This window comes from Haematobia irritans, chromosome 2 (assembly GCF_050003625.1).
Source record: "Haematobia irritans isolate KBUSLIRL chromosome 2, ASM5000362v1, whole genome shotgun sequence".
In the NCBI taxonomy this organism is placed as follows: domain Eukaryota; kingdom Metazoa; phylum Arthropoda; class Insecta; order Diptera; family Muscidae; genus Haematobia; species Haematobia irritans.
In genome coordinates, this window is record NC_134398.1 from 193,862,913 (window position 1) to 193,886,689 (window position 23,777).

Sequence of the window (23,777 nt, forward strand, 5' to 3'; positions counted from 1 at the left end):
CATGGGATGAAACACAATGTTAGTAAAAAATATGGGAAATATGAAGCGAGAGAAATTTTAATGCAAGTGTACAAAAGGACATTTATGATTTATCAGGCGATACATATGTATACCAAATATAGGAACATTTTAGTAATATTTGCAATTTTTGCTACTCACCAGTGGCGATTTTAAAAGGATATTGGTAGATCTCGCCAAGATATGTGGTCAAGTGTGGGTTGTAACATATTATTTGGTCATGTCGAGCGACTTGGAGCCTTATTTAAAAATCAACTGTTCTGTGGAAATTCTGGCACTACAGGATATGACTAAGCTATGAGGAAATCATCACAGAGTTTTGTCTAAAGTGTGGGAATTTTGGTCATATTTGTAATAACTGGAAACACGAATATATGGGGGTTTTATCTAAATCTGAACCAAATCAGATCAAACTTTACACACTTAAATATCTAAAATATTAAAGATTTTAACCAAATTTAACACACATAACGACATCTAAATCTGAATCGATTTCAATCAAATTTACCAAGCATTGCTAGAATGTTAATTCTACTCTCTGTGCAAAACTTAACGAAAATCGGTAGTAAACTTTGGCCTCTGTTGTCATATGAGTCTAAATCGGACGAAAGATATATATGGGTGCTATATCTAAATTTGAACCGATTTCAATCAAATTTTGCACTCGTGACTATATGGCCAAGCGTTAGGTTTGAGCAAAATTTCAACCAAATCAGGGTAAAACTCAGGTTGAATCCATATAAGTGCATATCGTACGAAAGATATATATGGAAGCTATATCAATAAAATTTGGCACATTTGACTATACTACCAATTGTACTTCTAGTGCAAAATTTCTACCAAATTTGGGTTAAAATCTGGCTTCTAGGGCCGTATAAGTGGACGAAAGATATATATGGGAGCTATATCTAAATCTGAACCGATTTCTTCCAAAATCAATAGGGTTCTATTCTGACCCAAAACACATACTTGTGCCAAATTCGAAGTCGATTGGGCTTAAATTGCGACCTAGACTTTGATTACAAAAATGTGTTCACGGACAGACGGACATGGCTATATCGACTCAGGAGCCCACCCTAAGCATTTTTGCCAAAGACACCATGTGTCTATCTCGTCTCCTTCTGGGTGTTGCAAACATATGCACTAACTTATAATACCCTGTTCAACAGTGTGGCGCAGGGTATAAAAATTTTATAAATTGTTGTTCATTAGGCCGTGAAGTACAAAAATATAACAGCAGACATCTACTGCTGTTTTTAGCAGACTTTTTCTATGAGTATACTGGAAGTCGAGTCATAATTTGGAAAATAAAGTTGTTAACTCGTTTTAAAGGATTTTAATAGCATATGGAGAACAAAAGCTGAAAAAATGAAAACTTAAAATTCGCTTCCTAGAAAGAAGTACACAAAACCGAAATTTAAAAAAAAAAATGTGTCTTAAAAATATCCTTACTAGTATTCTCCGCTTCTTTGGCTCGGATTTAAAAAAAAGGAAAAAAAAGAAAGGGAAAAAGTAAATTTTTAAAGTAAAGACAAAATCTTTGTAACAGGACATGCCTTTTTTTGAGTGTATACTGCTTAATTTTCATAAATAAAGAAATTCGGTTCATCTCCCAAACCTATACCAATCATACCCTTGCTTATGTTTACTAATTCGCATGGGGTGGTTTAGGGTATGATATAGTCGGCCCCGCCCAATACCGATATGGACCAATTTTTGTATGGTTGTTAGAAACCACATACTAACACCACGTTCCAAATTTCAACCGGATCGGATGAATTTTGCCCCTCCAAGAGTCTCCGAAGGTCAAATCTGGGGATCGGTTTATATGGGGGCTATACGTAAAGTAATGCGATATGGCCCTTTTCCAATAAGATACGACCTATATCAATAACAACTTCTTGTGCCAAGTTTCAAGTCGATAGCTTGTTTCGAACGGAAGTTGGCGTGATTTCAACAGACGGATCGACCATCATCGGGTCGTATTTTTTCCAAAATGAGGCCGGTCAGGCAGTTACTGTGAATGGTGTTCGCTATCGTAAGATGATAACGAACTTTGTATGGCCCGAATTTGCCCCACAGCTAACGAAACAATGGCTCTTTTGCGCAACAAATTTAATGTCCGTGTTATCTCACGTAATGGCAATGTCAATTGACCGCCAAGATCATGTGATTTGACACCGTTGGACTTTTTTCTTTGTGGTTATTTGAAAGAAAAGGTGTACGTCGATAAGCCAGCAACAATTCAATAGCTAAAGGACGAGATAATTCGGCACATTAACGGCATAGAACCTCAATTATGCCCCAGCGTCATCGAAAATTTGGACCATCGGATGGAGGTGTGCCACCGAGGTCGCGGCGTCTATTTGGCCTATAGTTTGTTCCATACATAATTGAGTAATACGAATATATCATAATAAAATAAAATTACAATAATGTCCTAAATAGTTTGTGTTTTATTCAAAATCAACATCGGCCCTTGAAAATTTAACCACCCTATTCTTTATGGGGTCTTAGAGCAATTTTTCGATCTGTTACAAACGGAATGACAAACTTAAAAAACCACCATCTTATGGTGGAGGGTATAAAAATAGCATTTGGAATAGTATATAATAATAAAATTGCCTTCTTCATCATTATTTAGAAAATATTCACCAAGACAGTATGATTTTGGTTTGGATTTTGCGGTAAAATTTAAAATTTTCATGAATTTTTTAGATATTTACGCTTCATTTGTGTATAATTTTTCTATTCTTTAGTTAACCCTCTAATGCCCAATCCCGCCTTTAGGCGGGATTCAATAAATAAGGAAGCTTTTAGTAAAACACACCTTAACACAATAAAAATGGGTAAAATAAAAAGAAAACAGTTGGAACTGTTCAAGAGGCTTTGCAGCATATACTGAATTTTACCTATAAAATTTTCTTGTTTAGTTTTCTTGCTTTTGTGTCGTTAACATTAAATATTTATTCAGATGGCCAAAAAATTGGGGCATTAGAGGGTTAATTATACAAACATAATCCAAAAATGAATAAAGTTAAGTTAATTTGCTGAAGAAATAATAATTCCGATAACTAAAATAAACCTAATTTTTTTAATGGTTACATTTTCTTAATACATTTTAAAATAATCAAAACTTTTGTCTTACACTTTTCGACATTTTTTATTTTCACGGCGAAAGCTTAGGGAAACCTTGAAAATAAAAAATGCAAAAACAAGTGTAATGAAACTTAGTTTTTGTTGATGGAACCATGAACGCCTAAATGTTTTTTAACATATTTAAAAATTTTGAAAGAAAATCTTCACTCCAGCGCCTCTAAAATGGGATTTCGTGATAAAGACTCCTTGTTCCAACAAGCAAACACCTCAAACACACGGCCTGGGATGTGCAAATATGGCTCCTTCACAACACTAAATATCTCAAAACGCAACCACAAAGCCCAGGTAGCAACCCCATTGAAAACTAGGATCTCATTTGGAACCGTGGATCGGACAAAACCAAATTTCATCTTGGACAGCCCTTAAAAAAAGTGTTACAAGAAGAATGGGGCAAAATCTCTCAAGAAACGTGTCGATGCCAAGACGACTGGAAGCCATTTGCGCTAACAAAGGGTACTATTCCAAATACTAAGTGGACCAAAATAATGTCTCATACAATGTGATTACTGATACGACGAATACTTTTGTGAGCTTTTTTGTAGTTTTTTGATTTAATGATTAAAAATAATACAATAAAATTAATTTCACGATTTTTGTTTACGTTTTGCTGTTATGTATATCCATGGAAACATTTTAATAAAACTTTTTCATATAAATGTTAAGCGGTTTGCGATTTCAAGATATAAAAAAGAATATTTTTGTGAGTCACTGTATATGTTTTGTTTTTGTTTTTTGTATGACTTGTTTTATGGTCTAAAACAGCAAGAAATCCCTTTCTCAACTAAATATACAAATAAACTTGCGATATTTGTTTGTGGCTGGTGGTGGTGATGTTTTTCTCTGCCTACAATTATTGGTATTTCGTTCCAAAGAAAAACTTATAAACCAAGGTGGCTATTAAACCCAAGACAAAAGGCATCAGCCATGACTTCATTACGATTCCTCGTTCTTTTGCTCAGTATTCCATGTGGGTTCGGATTTTTCTGGAACATTTGTACGCTCTTCAGCAACTAGTTAACCGATTTTGTATTGTTGCATCATTTCACGGGCATATGAACTGTGACCAACTTCTTCGAAATTTTCTGTAGCATCTTTACCAGCTTGTTCGATCAAGACTTCTTCACCACCAGGATGCTCATTGAGAAAAGGGGTCACGTCATACACGTTGTTGTGGATTATGAACCAATTCTTTTCTTTTGTAATATTTTTGGCAACATCGGCGTGGGTAAATTATTTTACATTTTGCGATGACATGGTGTTTAATTAAATAATTTGTGGTATTAAGTTGAATTATATTTCCTGTATATTCTCTCCCTCTTGTGATGGCTGGCCGATGTCTGTAATTCTACGTTAACTAGGCTTTTGTGATTTTGATGCAATTGGCATATCCATTTCTATACCACACATGCTTGTGGTATTAGCCACTTGTAAATCCATCACTTGAGCAAATTCCCATATTTCCACGCGTTTGGTTGATAAACATGACGCACTGAATCTGTTTCCACGCACGTAGCTGTTGCCAGCAGTCATTTGTTTTTGAAAGGCAAGCAGCAAATCCTTTAAAATTAATAATCACTCTTTCGTTTTTGGTACACTTATTTCTATAAATTGATTATTAAATGTATACCCCCTATTTTTATTTGTAAACAATAACTTTGATTTTGACATTTGACGACCAAGTGTTGCCAATCAAAATCGAAATTTGAACTGAAATTTTTTTTTGCGTTTTATTTTAGCACTGGTTATCAGTGCAAAAAGAAAACAGCCCTAATGATGATGTTGAGTTACAAGTAGCGAGTTACATGTTGCTGCGTCTATCAACCAGTGTTTTTATTCCATGGAGGCAGCGTGTCTGTAAAATATCTGAAAAACAATCACTTTATTCCATTTGGAAAATCACCAAATTGTTCACCAATATACCTTTCACAATTTTAAGCGTATAATCTATGTTTTCAGAACTTTATTTTCGGTTTTATTTAATTAAAATATAACAAGCTGGTTGCGCTTGGCGTTTCACAAAAAAATGTCTTTTTTAACAGTAGGGATGGCAAATTACTTGCATGTACTTTTTGATGTACCTTTTCATGATGGTTGAAGTGACATTTACGAGTCTGTGGTAACGATGAGGTTGAAATGGAACTTTGAAATGCTGGCAGGGAAGTTGCTTTGGGTTATTTTCTTTAAAAGAAAATATTAAAGAAAATCAACGGTGAAAAATTGCTATTTTATGCGCATTAAGCTGGGTACTATGTTCAGTTTTCAAGCTGAAAACCAGCTTGTTTTCACGGTTACTGTTTTTAATTAACTAATTTAGAAATATAAAATTATTTGCTATCAATTCCTTTTCCATCCATTATTTGGCAAGAATCGATCAAAATATAATCGTCTTCATAAATATGTTTGTACTTTTAATTTAGTGTTTTGGTGAAAAAACCGAACATAGTACTCACCTTTACAGACTATCAGTTATTCCGGACGACAGTGCTCGTGTCGAACATATCCCATATATTGTGCACAGTATAAGTTAAGTCCAAGGCATAATCGATACTGCTGCATGTTTATGGGATCGATAACACATTTACCGATTATTTAGTCATCGCCGACAAGTCGTATCGATCCGACACACTGTAAGATTCTTTACAATCACCGACATTCCGTCTGGAATAACTGATAGTCTGTAAAGCGCATTATTGCAATTATGCCGCTAAATCGCCGATTACTTTTCCTTAATAATCCATTTCAAAGAATATTAACTTTTCATCTAGATTTGATTAAGATTTAACAGGAATATATTTATTTTGATTTACAATTTGGATTGTTTCAGAAAAAGTAATCGCGAAAATAAAGTGAATTTCAACTCGTAAGCCGAACATCAACCAATATTAACAATTTTTATTAGCTATCAAAAGGACTTTTTGTCGGAGACATTAATTCTTTGACATTTACAGCCTTTATGCGCTTTACAGACTATCAGTTATTCCGGACGGAATGTCGGTGTTTGTAAAGAATCTTACAGTGTGTCGGATCGATACGACTTGTCGGCGATGACTAAATAATCGGTAAATGTGTTATCGATACCATAAACACTGTTTTTAAAAGTTCGTTTCGTTTGTATGAGAATACATTGATTATTAAATATGCATAATTTCATATTCTTGACCTGCAGGTTATGAAAATTCTTTAAAATTTTAAATACGTTTTTACTTTTTGTTTTGTTACATATTGACAGCATGATATGAAATGACTTGCATTTCGAAATAGAAGGGCCGAAATCAATTTTCTTTTATTTGGGATAAGAAATAGGCAAACACACTGTTGTTCCAAATCAATTTTTTTTGGAAATAATTCTGAAAGTTTGCTACGGATTTAACAGCCAAAACAAAATTTTATACACCCGAGTTGACCAACTTTCAACGCCTATAACCCTTCCCGTAGAGCCACTAGGCATACACAATCATCTCAGCTTTAACACAAATTAGGTCCCCATCATTATCCATTCCAAAGTTGCTGCATTATTTCTAAAAAAGCGATTTGGAACCACAATTACAAATTTAAATATAACGTCTCCTCATTTCTTGTCGCCGTCGCACCAATAAGGCCGACTCTGCTTTCATATCTTTTAATCTTGTTTCAACACGTCAGCTCCCATATGATTCGATAACATTTCACTCGCACTCTTTTTACGAGAAAATCGATTTTTAAGGGTCTTGGTTGTGTTCATTGTGTGTGATTGCAACCTCTTTGGCTTTAAGTGTCAGAATTGTTGTTGACATTTCGTTGAAATAATTATATTTGACGTTTAGTTGTTTTTTTTTTGTGCGCTGCGTACGAAGTAAATACGTGAAGCCGTGATTATTGTTATAAAATTTTCGGCTAATTTTTAAGAAATTGTATAATAATATGCACAAAAATCTATTGCAATATCCTCTAGTAATCAAAAATGTTGTAGAATAAATCAGTTTCCTTCTATATTGCATTAAATTCACTCAAGTGAAAGCAGCTTATGAATAGCAGAAGAGAAGTGTGCCGAAGAATACAAAAAGAAATATACAAAATAAAATGCGTGCAAAAATATGCCAAAAAGAATGAATATAGTGAATGATATTCATATAAAATAATCAGTGAGCTTTAATTTGCAAGTGTATTTCTATTACAAAAATGCGTTTCAATTTGCTGTTGCTAACATTTTTATTGAGGTATGTTGGTTGGTTGATGATTTGTTTTTTAAGAGGGGTTTGGGTTGTGTGGAGGTGTTTTGCACTTCCCTTTTATGGGGGACTAAAATGCATTGGTTTTGCTTACACTCTCATTCACTCTCTCAACCATCTTTATCTTTTTGGTTGTTGTAATCAGTACTCACATTACATTGAGTTTGTTATACGCTCTACATTGGGTTGGTGGGGGATCTGTTGTTGTCATGTGGTTTGTAACACCTTCAGATATCGATTTGTGACTTTCCAAAAAATTGAAACTATGGCGTTGAGGCTCCAATAGTAGCGATAACTTCTAGATAAAATACCTTTTTGCCCAATTGCCGCCACAAATCATAAAACAGGCGAGATAATAATCTTGCTAGCATTCCATTTCGCACAACCATAGCTACGTTTATTGCTATACTCTAAATTAGAAAAGAGTCCAATATAGAATCTGAAGACGTTGTGCATCTATATCTACGAGAACTTTCTTTAATGAACTGTTTCATGGTCAACGACCTTGGGTCAACTTTTGATTTAAAGAGTTTCAACGTATTTGCATGTCGGCTTTTGAATATGTGCTTGCATAACGAATAGCTCTAAATATACCCGTCTTATATGGGCAGATTGCCTATTGAACAAGCACATCTATGAGGCAATCTCAGTAGTGTTTTGTTCAGTTCGAGAGCCAATATGGTGCAATGGATCGAATGCCCGCCATGCATACAAAGGGTCATGTGTTCAATCCCAGTTTCAACCGAACACCAAACAACTTTTCAGTGGTGGGTTATCCACTCTCAGTAGTTATGAGAGGGGAGTTTCTGAGTGTTTCAAAGCTTCTCTAAGTTGTTTCACCAAAATGTGGAACGCCGTTCGGACTCGTCTAAACAAGGAGTTCCCTTGTCATTGAGCTAGACATAGTATCGGGCAGGGCTCAGTGAGAAGAGAGAAGTAAAATGAGCCTGAAATATCGGGCTGTCACTATATCAAACTTTTGTTCAGTTCAGATCAGTTTGTAGTAACGTACGAAACATGAAAGCACTCGTACAAACCATCCAAGGCACTGGGCCCCGACGGAATTTCAATGCTAATGCTGAAGCATCTGGGAATACTGGGAGTTGAGTACCTGACCAGACTCCTCAATTTGTCCTTGGAATCACACACTATACCTGTCTGGAAGATGGGAAGAGTGATTCCACTACTGAAGCCAGGCAAAGATTCGAGTAAAGGTGAATCGTATAGACCGATATCCCTTCTCTCGCCAGTAGCCAAGACACTTGAGGCACTACTTCTCCCCAGCCTTGTGGAGAATTTTCCAGCTGCCCACCATCAACATGGATTCCGTAAGGTGCACAGTACGACGACAGCCTTACATGCCATTTCGACACATATCAATAGGGAATTTAATCAACCCAAGCCATGTCACAGGACGGTCCTTGTGGCGCTTGACCTATCGAAAGCGTTCGATACGCTCAACCATGCCACATTATTCGAGGACATCGAGAATACGTCCCTACCGGCAGGAACGAAGCGTTGGGTACTGAATTATATGTGTGGACGCCAGGCGTACGTGGAATTTAGGGACAAGAAGTCAAAACCCCGTAGAGTTAAACAGGGAGTTCCCCAGGGCGGTGTGATATCTCCGGCACTGTTTAACCTCTACCTGTCCTCGATTCCACCCCCTCCTGATAGCTTCGAGATTGTGTCATATGCAGACGATTGCACAATCATCGCATACGGGCCCATTGTTGATGACATTTGCGATCGATTGAATGTCTACCTCGCTGATCTTACCAGTTATTTCACTGCAAGAAATTTGAGGATATCTCCCACCAAATCCTCAGCCACACTATTCACTACATGGACGGTGGAAGTACGCAGGCAGTTGAATGTCAGAGTCGATGGCGAAACAATTCAGACAACAAATTACCCCAAGATTCTCGGGTCACATTCGACAGCCTTTTTAAGTCGTCCGCCCATGCCACTGCAATTTGTGATAAGCTCTGCGGTAGAAACAAGGTCCTCAAGTCGCTTGCCGGCAGCACTTGGGGTGCAGACAAAGAAATCTTGTTAACTACATATAAGGCAATTGGCCGATCAGTGGTAAACTATTCAGCGCTAGTGTGGACACCTCAAACGAGCGATACGCAGTGGAATAACATACAGACCTGTCAGAACGCTGCCCTTAGAACCGCAACAGGATGTCTCCGCGGTACACACCTGGATCACCTTTATGCGGAGATCAAGATCATTCCAGTGCGTCGACACAATTACATGTTGTCAAAGCAGTACCTCTTGGGTTGCTATCGAAGTTGTCATCCGAATCACAATTTTGTGGATAGACAACCTCCACCCAGGAATGTAAGGGTTGATCTTCACCTTCTAGAGCCCGAGATCCAGCGTTACAAAAGAGAGCCTCTATATCAGGCAGCATACCAGACATGTCTGAGCAGGATTCATGAGGATACTGTAGCTGAAGCGGTGAGAAGCTACAAGGTTAATACTGTTCTCGGAGTCCGACCGCCGCCCATAGCACCGGAGGAGAGAGACCTCCCACGGCAGACCAGGGCAGTTTTGGCCTAACTAAGATCAGGCAAGTGCAGTGATTGATAGCAGCGTATCTGACGTGTTTCCCATCTGTAATCAAGGGCCACATGACACTCGCCACCTTTTTGCTTGCCCAGCTAAGACTACCCGTCCCACTACCAGATCTCTCTGGACACACCCCATCCTTGTCGCAGGGTTCCTTGATCTGGCTACTAACTGAACTACACAAGCATAGAACAAAATGGATGAAATTACATTAAAAACTGCTACAACAACAACTCGTACAAACCGGAGACCAAGGAATAGTCAGAGACCATAAGTTTTCCACATAACCTGGAAGGGATGATCCACTTCGAATACCTAGAGAATGGCAAAATGGTCAATGGGCTGTTCCATGCCCAATTATTGAGCCGATATCAGTTTTTCAGCAAATTGGTTTCAAATCTGAAGCTTCAAGAAACAATATGTGGAATATGATTTTTTGGCCATTCATGCCATAAACGTGTTTTAAACGATGGTAATGAGGCCTAATTACTATGGCACAAGGCTCCTAGGTAATGATACCATCACATGAGATGGACAATAAATTCGGGTGGTCTTTCGCTTGCTCTTTTTTCGATCACGAGAAAAATCGTCCCATATACTGTGATATGAGACCTTAAGCTCCTTTGATTCACCGGATAGTTTTAGATCTTTAGCTGTTTGATTGCCACTACAGTGTGAATTTTGTTGAATGTGAAGCTATAATCGCCGAGTCATTTCATTTGTTTGGAACTCCAAAGCAATTTTCAAAATGTTTTCTCGTCCACAAAAACTTGCATTTTCGCGACTACTAGTAAAAATTCTTGAACGGAGCTAATATCTTCATTTTTGGGGGCAAAAATCGGAAAATCGGCATTTGCTATTTTTATACCCTGCGCCACACTGTGGAACAGAGTATTATAAGTTAGTGCATATGTTTGCAACACCCAGAAGGAGACGATATAGACACATGGTGTCTTTGGCAAAAATGTTCATGGTGGGCTCCTGAGTCGATATAGCCATGCCCGTCTGTCCGTGAACACATTTTTGTAATCAAAGTCTATGTCGCAGTTTTAGTACAATCGACTTCAAATTTGGCACAAGTATGTGTTTTGGCTCAGAATAGATCCCTATTGATTTTGGAAGAAATCGGTTCAGATTTAGATATAGCTCCCATATATATATTTCGCCCGATATGGACTTATATGGCCCCAGAAGCCAGAGTTTTACCCTAATTTGCTTAAAATTTTGCACAAGAAGAACAATTAGTACTATAGTCAAGTGTGCCAAATTTTATTGATATCGGTCATATTTAGATATAGCTCCCATATATATCTTTCGCCCGATATGGACTAATACGGTCCCAGAAGCCAGAGTTTTACCCCAATTTTGTTGAAATTTTGCACAGGCAGTAGAATTAGCATTGTAGCTATGCGTGCCAAATTTTGGTGAAATCGGTTCAGATTTTGATATATCTCCCATATAAAGCTTTCGCCCGATTTACACTCATATGACCACAGAGGCCAATTTTCCGATTTAGTTGAAATTTTGCACAGGGAGTAGAATTAGCATTGTTGCTATGCGTGCCAAATTTGGTTGAAATCGGTTCAGATTTAGATATAGCTCCCATATGTAGCTTTCGCCCGATTTACACTCTTATGACCACAGAGGCCAATTTTTAACTCCGATTTAGTTGAAATTTTGCACAGGGAGTAGAATTAGCATTGTTGCTATGCGTGCCAAATTTGGTTGAAATCGGTTCAGATTTAGATATAGCTCCCATATGTAGCTTTCGCCCGATTTACACTCATATGACCACAGAGGCCAATTTTTAACTCCGATTTAGTTGAAATTTTGCACAGGGAGTAGAATTAGCATTGTTGCTATGCGTGCCAAATTTGGTTGAAATCGGTTCAGATTTAGATATAGCTCCCATATATAGCTTTCGCCCGATTTACACTCATATGACCACAGAGGCCAATTTTTAAGTCCGATTTAGTTGAAATTTTGCACAGGGAGTAGAATTAGCATTGTTGCTATGCGTGCCAAATGTGGTTGAAATCGGTTCAGATTTAGATATAGCTCCCATATATAGCTTTCGCCCGATTTACACTCATATGACCACAGAGGCCAATTTTTAAGTCTGATTTAGTTGAAATTTTGCACAGGGAGTAGAATTAGCATTGTTGCTATGCGTGCCAAATTTGGTTGAAATCGGTTTAGATTTAGATATAGCTCCCATATATATGTTTTTCTGATTTCGACAAAAATGGCCAAAATACCAACATTTTCCTTGTAAAATCGCCACTGCTTAGTCGAAAAGTTGTACAAATGACTCTAATTTTCCTAAACTTCTAATACATATATATCGAGCGATAAATCATAAATAAACTTTTGCGAAGTTTCCTTAAAAAATTCAGATTTAAATGTTTCCCATATTTATACCCTGCGCCACACTGTGGAACAGGGTATTATTTTTTAATAACATTGTGTTCCACCCTAGTGCATTAGCCGACTTAAATTTTGAGTCTATAGATTTTGTAGAAGTCTATCAAATTCTGTCCAGATCGAGTGATATTTAAATGTGTGTATTTGGGACAAACCTTTATATATAGCCCCCAACACATTTGATGGATGTGATATGGTATCGAAAATTTAGATCTACAAAGTGGTGCAGGGTATAATATAGTCGGCCCCGCCCGACTTTAGACTTTCCTTACTTGTTTGAGTAAAAAATCGTCAAAATGTCGATAAATCGGCAAAATTAACAGCCCTGCTTGTGAGCATTTAGTTTTAGTTCATTTGCATCTTTGAGCGGATATTTTTTTAATCTCTACCATTTGGTTGCCAGTATAGCGTGGATTTCTTTGTTTAGGATCCATAATCCTTTGTGTGTGCGAACTACATATTAACCATTGCACAACGATTTGTTTCTAGAGATAGGTTTAATTAGATTTTTCTTAAGAATTGTGTAAAAATTTATTTTACGTTCATGGTAGAGCGTATCCATGATTCGTACTTGCCCAACATTACATCGCAATTACTTGTTATCTTTTTTGTTGTTTAATTTGCTTAGTTCGTATATTTTAAAACAGCATTGTATTTGTTTTTTTTTTTTTTGCAGTTGTTTCCTGTTTTATGCTGCTCTTGCCTCCTATGAACACTCAAAGAAGTATACAGAAACAGAAAATAAGCTTAATGACGCCAAATTGGCATCTCATCCCACATCACCTCAAACAGGCGCCTCATCAGTGACGTCAACAAGAACAAAAAATGCTGTTGGTACCGGTATTTCAAATGCCAACATAAAGACAGCTGATCCAGAAAAATTAAAAACAAATGAAAATCATCATCGTCAAGATAAAACTATTAACATTCTACCGAATTATAAAAAAGTGAAAAAGTTATTTCAACCACCATCAGCACAAGCACCAGCACCAGCCTCAAAATTTATATCCAAAAAAATTAACATCTCCCCTCACCCGGAAAACATACAGACACACGAGACGCAAAATTCTTTTAACGCCCCAGCATCAGCTTCGGCATTCCTAAATAAGGCTGATGATTTTAGTAATAGTGATAATAGTGTAGTAGATGTAAATGAAAATGATAAATCTGGTGTTCAACCAAGTGATGATTTAGTTTTTAATGAAAAGATCGCTGTTTTAAGCGATAACATAGATAATTATGTCACTGATACCAATAGTGGTGTAAATGTAAATAATTTACCACCTTTGGGGGCGAAAGACAGCCAGGGTGACGAGAATCATCACCACAAAAATATCGTAAATATCGCGAATGAAAGAACTGTCAACTCCTTGGGGGTTACTGATAACAAAATAACATCTAACGATGATGTAGAAGCTTCAGCGGCAGAGGCGATGGCAGCACTTGATAGTGATGGAAATAATGCTGATAAAACAAAAAGGTAAGCAGTGTTTTGAGTTTCCACTTTTTTGTTTTTTTTTTTTTTTTTGATGATAAAATTATTTGAATGACAAAGTAAATTTTGAAGTATCGTATTTTTTCTTGTGAAACTTATCAAAATGTTTTAAGATGGTAATTAGATAAATCATAGAGTTGTAGGAATTGTAATTGTATTAAAAGGTTTGAGATTTATTTATTAAGATTTACAAAAAAAACAACAACAACAATTTTTTAGTATGGTAACAGGTTGGCTGATAAGTCCCCGGTCTAGCAAAGAAAAACATATTTTTTTTTGTCAAAATTCGTTTTTATTATTCAACATAATTCCCATCAAGAGCCATACAAGGATTATAACGACCTTCCGATTTTTTGATACCATTTTGGTAGTACTCCTTCGGTTTTGCCTCAAAATAGGCCTCATTTTCGGCGATCACCTCTTCATTGCAGCCAAATTTTTTCCCTGCGAGCATCCTTTTAAGGTCTGAGAACAAGAAAACGTCGCTGGGTGCCAGATCTGGAAAATACGTTGGGTGGGGAAGCAATTCGAAGCCCAATTCATGAATTTTTCTCAATGACTTGTGGCACGGTGCGTTGTCTTGGTGGAACAACACTTTTTTCTTCTTCATATGGGGCCGTTTTGCCGCGATTTCTACCTTCAAACGCTCCAATAACGCCATATAATAGTCACTGTTGATGGGTTTTCCCTTCTCAAGATAATCGATAAAAATTATTCCATGCGCATCCCAAAAAACAGAGGCCATTACTTTGCCAACGGACTTTTGAGTATTTCCACGCTTCGGAGACGGTTCACCGGTCGCTGTCCACTCAGCCGACTGTCGATTGGACTCAGGAGTGTAGTGATGGAGCCACGTTTCATCCATTGTAACATATCGACGGAAAAACTCGGGTGTATTACGAGTTAACAACTGCAAACACCGCTCAGAATCATCAACACGTTGTTGTTTTTGGTCAAATGTGAGCTCTCGTGGCACCCATTTTGCGCAGAGCTTCCGCATATCCAAATATTGATGAATGATATGACCAACACATTCCTTTGATATCTTTAAGGCCTCTGCTATCTCTATCAACTTCATTTTGCGGTCATTCAAAATAATTTTGTGGATTTTTTTTTGATGTTTTCGTCGGTAACCACCTCTTTCGGGCGTCCACTGCATTCACCATCCTCCGTGCTCATTTCACCACGCTTGAATTTTGCTTACCAATCAATTATTGTTGATTTCCCTGGGGCAGAGTCCGGAAACTCATTATCAAGCCAAGTTTTTGTTTCCACCGTATTTTTTCCCTTCAGAAAACAGTATTTTATCAAAACAAGAAATTCCTTTTTATTCCATTTTTTCACAATAACAAAAGTTGCTTCACAAAAGACGCTCCATCTCACAAACTAATTGACTTACAGACGTCAAATTTTGACACAAATCATTTGAAGGTTGGTACTATATAAAAATAATATGCATTTAATACTAGCGACGCCATCTATGTGTCAGACCGGGGACTTATCAGCCAACCTGTTACATGTATGTATGATTTTTAGAATTTAAATTATTAATAGAAAAAAATTAAAATCGATTTTTTTAATTTTTGAAAAATAAAATTTTGAATTTTGTGCATTGGAAAATTTCAATTTTGAGGTTTGTGGGGTAGATTTTGGAAGTGTAAAGTGCATGAGCTATAAAGTACTTTGGCCCATCGATTTGTTAAAGATTTTTTAGAAATGTGAATTTTAGAAATGTCACCGGCATTACTGAGAGGAAATAGTCCAACGCTGAACAACAACACATGCTGAACTTGTCTCTTGACAATGGGTGCTACCTGATTCTATGTTAAGCTCAATGACAATGGATTACACAGTGCAACACAAAAAATCCAAAATTTTAGAGGCTCATAAAAGACGAACGGCGACCAACCTACCAAAATCCAGAAGTTGCTTTTCTCCTCTCATCGAATACCTTCGGCTGGGATAAGTGAGTTTTTGTTTGGAGTCAAAAAGTTGAATTTTGCGTTACAGTGTTATTCAGATTGTCACTAGCATTATTGGACTTTTTGGTGTTTGGTCGAAACTGGGATTGAACCCATGACCCTTTATATGCAAAGCGGGCCATCTAACCATTGCGCCAGAGTGGCTCCCTGTCGGTTTTTGATTAGAAGCCATGTCGACTTAGACAGGCTAACAATAATAGAAGGCTAATTGGCTATTTGCCTATTTTGATAAATCATAGAGTTGTAGGAATTGTAATTGTATTAAAAGAGTCGATATTTATTTATTACGATTAATAAAAAAATTAGTATGGTACATGTATGAATGTATGTATGATTTTTAGAATTTTAATTATTAAAAATAGAAAAAAATTAAAATCGATTTTTTAAAATTTTTGAAAAATAAAATTTTGAATTTTGTGCATTGGAAAATTTCAATTTTGATTAAAAATATTATAAAATTTATATGCAAAGCGGACCATCTAATCATTGCGCCAGAGTGGCTCCCTGTCGGTAGATAATTCGATTTTTGATTAGAAGCCATGTCGACTTAGACAGGCTAATAATAATAGAAGGGTAATTGGCTATTTTGATGCAATTTTTTATAATTTTTTTTTTTTGTTCTAGGCAAGCTTAGTATATTTCGCCATGCCAAAACTTGTATTATTTAATTTAATCTAATTTCAAAACAAACGTAAGCTATCGATAAAATTTAAAAAGCTTCGGTTTCGGCCCTCAACCAGCTGAAGGCGCATTCTTCGGTCGAGCTCTACACTATATCCTCTCTATGACATAACCTATCAGAAGTTTATCCTGAAAGGTAGTGATGGTGGCATTTTTCATTTAAATTTACTAATATATGTAGCCCGTGTAGAGACTAGGTTGAAGGTCTACAATTTTTATTGACATATAAAATTGAATTTCTATAACAAATTGGAATGGTAGTTGGGTTATTTGACCAACATTTTGTATAATAGGGTTCGCAACGTTATTCGTAGTAACTACATACAAAAATGGGGAAGTAAAAATTCACTTGTTATAATCTCCCATCAGCGTTGCTGTTACTGGCTCTAAAGAGCCAAATGGGCTCTTTTTTGAATTGATGAAGATTTTTTTGGCTCTTTTTTAAAACTTATCGTAGCTTTCTATTGTCTTCACTGAGTTTTTAAATTTAACTTTTATAACATTTATTTTTATTAACATTTATTTTATTTATTTTTACCTTTATATATTTGTTTTTTTTTATTATTATTTTTTCATTTATTTACTTATTTGGTTTTTGTCCATAAATTTTATTTTAATTAATTAATTATCTATTATTTTAATTAAATACTTATTTATTTTTTCTATTATTATTATTATTTTTTTAATTCATTATTTACTACCATCTTGTTAACTAGCAATTAACTAGACTCACATACTGTAATTATAAGATTATTAATATATGTGAAACTCGAATATTCAATAAATTAAATTTCTGGCTCTTTTTTCTAATTTTTAGTTTAAAATGACTAAATTGAAGGCGCAATCAAAAAAGTGTCATAGAAAATGTAAAGCAAGGTTATAAGGTCCCTTAAGAATAAAATCCTAAATCTGTTCCATTTGGATTAGTTTGTCATTCTAATATATTCAATATGAGGTAAAAATGTTTCCTGTTTTGGCTAAGGAACACAAAAACATTTTCGAAGTCCCAGAACATAAAATCTTGAAACTTGGTGACACCAGGTTTGATGTATTACAAAATTTTGTCAACGATGATGAAAACTAATAAAATCTTGTGAAACACTCAACAAAACTGATGCCATAAAAAAGGGGCTGAGGAACACAAATACATTTTCGAAGTCCCAGAACATTAAATCTTGAAACGTGATGACACCAGGTTTGATGTATTAGAAAATATTGTCAACTAATAAAATCTTCTAAAATCCTCAACAAAACTGATGTCATGTCCACGTACAGTAGTGTCTGTGCGGAGCTTAATTTTTCTAAGTTAAATCTTATGATAAAAACAAAGTAAATGTGCACCAAGTTCAGATTTGTGATGAATGAATATCAGCACTTAATTTGGTTGATACCGACCTAGAAGGACGGATTCTGATTTCAGATTTAACTGATAAATGCCGAAAACCTTTTTCTGGAAAATGAAAATTTCAAAAGTTCAACCACAAATTCTTTTTTTAAACTTCAAATAAACGCGTCAATTATTTCAGTTTTTCTTTGCAAAATTTATGATGTCTTTGTTAAATTTATAAAATTTCAGTTTTGATTAGCTCCTTTTCTTTCCCCAAATATCAAAAGTGTTGGATATCATTGAATATTGAAAATAAAGCATAAATTAATAAATCCACAATTATTTCCTTAATATTCAAATCAAGTAACAACCATCACAATCTGTAAAACACCGACAGGCACACCATTATAAACACTCCTGTTCGTGAAAGACGTATAAAATGTCTTTGGATCATGACATTTTCCCATGACAATGAGATCAAATGTGATCAAAAGTTTTCCACCTTAACTTATAATTGAAAGCACGTTGATCACAAATAAAGAAATGATAAAGATATGCAAAGAAAGAGGCAAAACAAACTGTGAGCTGCAAGGGGTTGAAAGAGGCCAGCCGCCTCACTCAATCTGTGGTCTGCCTATAGAGAGCTCTGCGAATTATTTCTGGTGTGGGGGATGTTACCAATGAACATAATATTCGACTGGCATAGAGGACGTTGGGCCATCGTTTATGTTCGAATAAATCTCATTACAACATTTTATGGGTGGCTTAAGGGTTTGAAATTGAAAACATTTTTATAGTAAATTTTCATTTTGAAATTCAATAAATTATTAAAATTTATGCAAAAATTCACACAAGAAAATGAAAATCGTTAAAAATCTCACCATTCATATGGAAACATTAAAATCTTTGTTGGTATGTCGGTTTGTCTGTTTGACGATTACCGCCTTCCTGGATGGCTGCTTGACGTTTTAGTGTCGGTTGTTATTATCGCTAGTTTTGCATTTGTTTAATAACCCCGAGCAAGAAATAAAATCGAAAATCAACAACAATAAAAATGCAACAATGATTTTTATTAGTATATCGCACAATGCAGTATTGTGGTGGGTCAGGTTAGCAGTTACACTGGTAGGGAATTAAATTGAATGAGTCCCTGGCACATTCAAACACTCGAAGAATTTTTGCGGAATATATATTAGTAAATTATATTAAGAAATGGTAACATAAATAACAAGAAAATTTCCTCAAAAATTTTATTTCTATAGAGAATTTCTTTAAAATTTTCTTCTATAGAAATTTTATTTCTATAGAAAATTTCGTCGAAATTTTATGTTAATAGAAAATTTTATCGAAATTTAATGTCAATAGAAATTTCGTTAACATTTTGATTTCTATAGAAAATTTCATCAAAATTTTGATTTCAATAGAAAATATTCACAAAACTTCATTTCTATAGAAAATTTTGTGGAAATTTTATTTCTATAGAAAATTTTGTGGAAATTTTATTTCTATAGAAAATTTTATCGACATTTTATTTCTATTGAAAATTTCGTCGAAATTTTATTTCTATCGAAAATTTCCATTTGTTTTGTTTTGTTATTGTTGGTTTTGTTCTTAAGCATTGTTGTCGTTTTATTTCAGCTTAAAACCATACATTGACTAAACTACAAGAGTAGCTTAACCAACAGAGGAAAAGAAAATTTCATCAAAATTTTGATTTCTATAGAAAAGTTTCACAAAAACCTTATTTCTATAGAAAATTTTGTTGAAATGTTATTTCTATAGAAAAATTTTGTCGAAATTTTATTTCTATAGAAATAAATTATTTCTAATCGAAATTTTGATTTCTATAGACAATTTCAGCAAAATTTTTGTGCAATTTTATTTCTTAGGAAATTTTGTCGAAATTTTATTTCTATAGAAAATTTCGTCGAAATTTTATTTCATAGAAAATTTCGTCGAAATTTTATTTTTATCGAAAATTTGTTCGAAATTTTATTTCTATAGAAAATTTCGTCAAAATTTTATTTCATAGAAAATTTCGTCGAAATTTTATTTCATAGAAAATTTCGTCGAAATTTTATGTTTTTAGAAATAATTTTAATTTCTAAACAAAATTTCGTCGAATTTTGATTTTTATAGAAAATTTCAACAAAATTTAGATTTCGTAGAAAATTTTGGTGACATTTTTTTTTCTTAGGAAATTTTGTCGAAATTTTATTTCTATAGAAAATTTTGCCTATATTTTATTTCTATAGAAAATTTCGTCGAAATTTTATTTCATAGAAAATTTCTTCAAAATTTTATTTCATAGAAAATTTCTTCAAAATTTTATCAAAATTTTGATCCTATAGAAATTTTGCCAGTAGAAAATTCCGTCGAAATTTTTTTCTATAGAAAATCGAAAATTTTGTTTTGAAATAAAAAAAAAATCTATTTTCAACTATGGTCTTTTCTCGAGAGTAAGCTTACTTAAATAACTCCATAGAGTGTTAAGATTTTAAAAGATCAACCTACGCCACCTTTAGTAAAGCGTGTGATTTTTGTGTTTTAGTTTTAGTTTTCGATTTTCAATTTAGTTTGTTTTTACTTTCCAATTTTCTTTAGAGGTTTAGTTTTTTTTTTTGTGGTAACAAAACAAAAATTGCAATAAGGTGGCGGCAACTGCGACTATTTTATAATGGTCTCACCATTGGTATTGGGCTTGAGTTCATTCATTCGTTGTTTAAAAGGTGATTTTATTGTAACAATCCTGAACTCGACTCAACTCTAGTCCAGTAGAGTCAAAAGAAATGAAGAGTCCAAGAGATCGCAAATTACAAAAGGTATGGAAACTGCCACCAACGCACTTTTACTCCAACCAAAATAAGTGAATATTTATGCTGGACAACACGGCGGGTTATAAGAAACAGGATGAATGAATGGATCATTGTGGTCCGTAGCATATTTCATTGAGTGAAATTGTATTTGAAGAAAATAATTATGTTTTTGTTTTGACATGGTCTTTATCTATTGTAGGTTGTAATTCCGCTTAGGGTAGGGTTGGGGGATCCAGCATCTCCATTGCGGCCACCATCACCACCTCCATTGTAGCCTCCGGCATTAACTTTGCTTTGACACTGACAATATTGCTAATAGTATTGATCACCAGGTCCTTGGTAATGGTGTTGTGCTATTGCTGTCGATGTCGGCATTTTTGGGTTGAAGCTTTTAAGACCGCTATACCCAAGACCATTATGCCTTCTGGTTAATGTCACAAGTCCAACCAACGTATTATTAATAATTTATTGGCCAGTTGAATTATGTAAAGAAAATGGTCAATTTTGAACTGTTGCTTTGGAAAATGAAAATGGCCATGTAGTCTATTATGTTGCAGCATGATTTTACCGCCACCGCCTATGATCTGGGCGAAACATTTGTATATTGAAATCGAAAATCAATTATTTTGTCAGAAATTAATGATGATTTTTATTAGCACTCCAACCAAGAAGAAATGTTTGACATTAATATTTAAAGTGCATGTAATTGGTAGGTGTTTTATTCACTAATTGAAATATGTTAAGGTGGACGTTTTGGCATACCCCATTGTCAACATCAGAGCCGGCTGGAGAAGGCATTTTAAGGGAAGTTTTAATGTGAGCGTTTTACAGACGTATTCCAGCGAGTTGGAATCCTGACATCGGCTCCAAATTACCTATGGAGGCATTAAGTGGCCAGATATGAGGGAATAGGACCACGGTTGCCACTCGAGCCATAAATAATCTAACAACATTTGGAGAAAATTCTACCAAAAAAGTACCAAATAAAAAAATCTTATTTTCCAAAATTTTTTTTTCTATAGAAAATTGTGTCAAAATTTTATTTCTATAAAAAAATTTGGTAAAAATTTTATTTCTATAGAAAATTTTGTCAAAATTTTATTTTATAGAAAATTTTATCAATTTTTTTTACATAGAATATTTTGTCAAATTTTATTTCTATAGAAAAATTTTGTCAATATTTTAGTTCTATAGAAAATTTTGTCAACATTTTAGTTCTTTTTTAGTTCTTTGTTCTTTTGTCAAAATTTTATTTGTATAGAAATTTTGTCAAAATTTTATTACTATAGAAAATTTGTTCAAAATTTTTTTTCAATAGAAAAATTTTGTCAAAATTTTATTTCAATAAAAAATTTTATCAAAATTTTATTTGTATAGAAAATTTTGTCAAAATTTTATTTGTATAGAAATTTTGTCAAAATTTTATTTCTTTAGAAAATTTTGTCAAAATTTTATTTCTATAAAAAATTTTGTCAAAATTTTATTTGTATAGAAAATTTTGTCAAAATTTTATTTCAATAAAATATTTTATCAAAATTTTATTTGTATAGAAATTTTGTCAAAATTTTATTTCTATAGAAAATTTTGTCAAAATTTTATTTCTATAAAAAAATTTTGTCAAAATTTATTTGTATAGAAAATTTTGTCAAAATTTTATTTGTATAGAAAATTTTGTCAAAATTTTATTTCTATAGAAAAATTTTGTCAAAATTTTATTTCTATAGAAAATTTTGTCAAAATTTTATTTCTATAAAAATTTTTGTCAAAATTTTATTTGTATAGAAAATTTTTGTCAAAATTTTATTTCTATAGAAAATTTTTGTCAAAAATTTTATTTCTATAAAAAATTTTGTCAAAATTTTATTTGTATAGAAAATTTTGTTAAAATTTTATTTCTATAGAAAATTTTGTTAACATTTTATTTCTATAAAAAATGTTGTCAAAATTTTATTTCTATAGAAAATTTTGTCAAAATTTCATTTCTATAGAAAATTTTGTCAAAATTTCATTTCTATAGAAATATTGTTAAAATTTTATTTCTATAGAAAATATTGTCAAAATTTTATTTCTATTGAAAATTTTTTAAAAATTTTATTTCTATAGAAAAATTTGTCAAAATTTTATTTCCATAGAAAAATTTGTCAAATTTTATTTCGATAGAAAATTTTGTCAAAATTTTATTTCTATAGAAAATTTTGTCAAAATTTTATTTCTATAGAAAATTTTGTCAAAATTTTATTTCTATAAAAAATTTTGTCAAAATTTTTTTTGTGTCAAAATTTTTTTTCAATAGAAAATTTTGTCAAAATTTTATTTCTATAAAAAATTTTATCAAAATTTTATTTGTATGGAAAATTTTGTCAAAATTTTATTTCTATAGAAAATTTTGTCAAAATTTTATTTCTATAAAAAATTTTGTCAAAATTTTATTTGTATAGAAAATTTTGCCAAATTTTATTTCAATAAAAAATTTTATCAAAATTTTATTTGTATAGAAAATTTTATTTTTATAGAAAATTTTGTCAAAATTTTATTTCTATAGAAAATTTTGTCAAAATTTTATTTCTATAAAAATTTTGTCAAAATTTTATTTGTATAGAAAATTTTGTCAAAATGTTATTTCTATAGAAAATTTTGTCAAAATTTTATTTCTATAGAAAATTTTGTCAAAATTTTATTTCTATAAAAAATTTTGTCAAAATTTTATTTGTATAGAAAATTTTGTCAAAATTTTATTTCTATAGAAAATTTTGTCAAAATTTTATTTCTATTAAAAATTTTGTCAAAATTTTATTTGTATAGAAAATTTTGTTAAAATTTTATTTCTATAGAAAATTTTGTTAAAATTTTATTTCTATAAAAAATTTTGTCAAAATTTTATTTCTATAGAAAATTTTGTTAAAATTTTATTTCTATAGAAAATATTGTCAAAATTTTATTTCTATTGAAAATTTTTTAAAAATTTTATTTCTATAGAAAAAATTGTCAAAATTTTATTTCTATAGAAAAATTTGTCAAATTTTATTTGTATAGAAAATTTTGTCAAAATTTTATTTCTATAGAAAATTTTGTCAAAATTTTATTTCTATA

The 23,777-nt window shown here is 33.1% G+C and overlaps 1 protein-coding gene and 1 long non-coding RNA gene across 2 annotated transcripts; one reads left to right on the forward strand and one right to left on the reverse strand.

Moving 5' to 3' along the window:
- Positions 1-2,456: 2,456 nt before the first annotated feature.
- LOC142226853 (uncharacterized) lies at positions 2,457-5,335 on the reverse strand. The gene is made up of 2 exons (XR_012719763.1): positions 5,098-5,335; positions 2,457-5,040 (listed from the first exon to the last, which is right to left on the reverse strand). It is a non-coding gene; the product is annotated as an uncharacterized LOC142226853 (long non-coding RNA).
- A 1,593-nt stretch (positions 5,336-6,928) lies between these two features.
- Positions 6,929-16,027, forward strand: LOC142226856 (uncharacterized). Its single transcript, XM_075297093.1, has 3 exons — positions 6,929-7,373; positions 13,063-13,866; positions 15,596-16,027. Exons 1-3 carry the CDS (start codon positions 7,336-7,338, stop codon positions 15,639-15,641), a joined length of 888 nt encoding a protein of 295 aa, XP_075153208.1. The 5' UTR covers positions 6,929-7,335; the 3' UTR covers positions 15,642-16,027.
- The last annotated feature ends 7,750 nt before the right edge of the window (positions 16,028-23,777 follow it).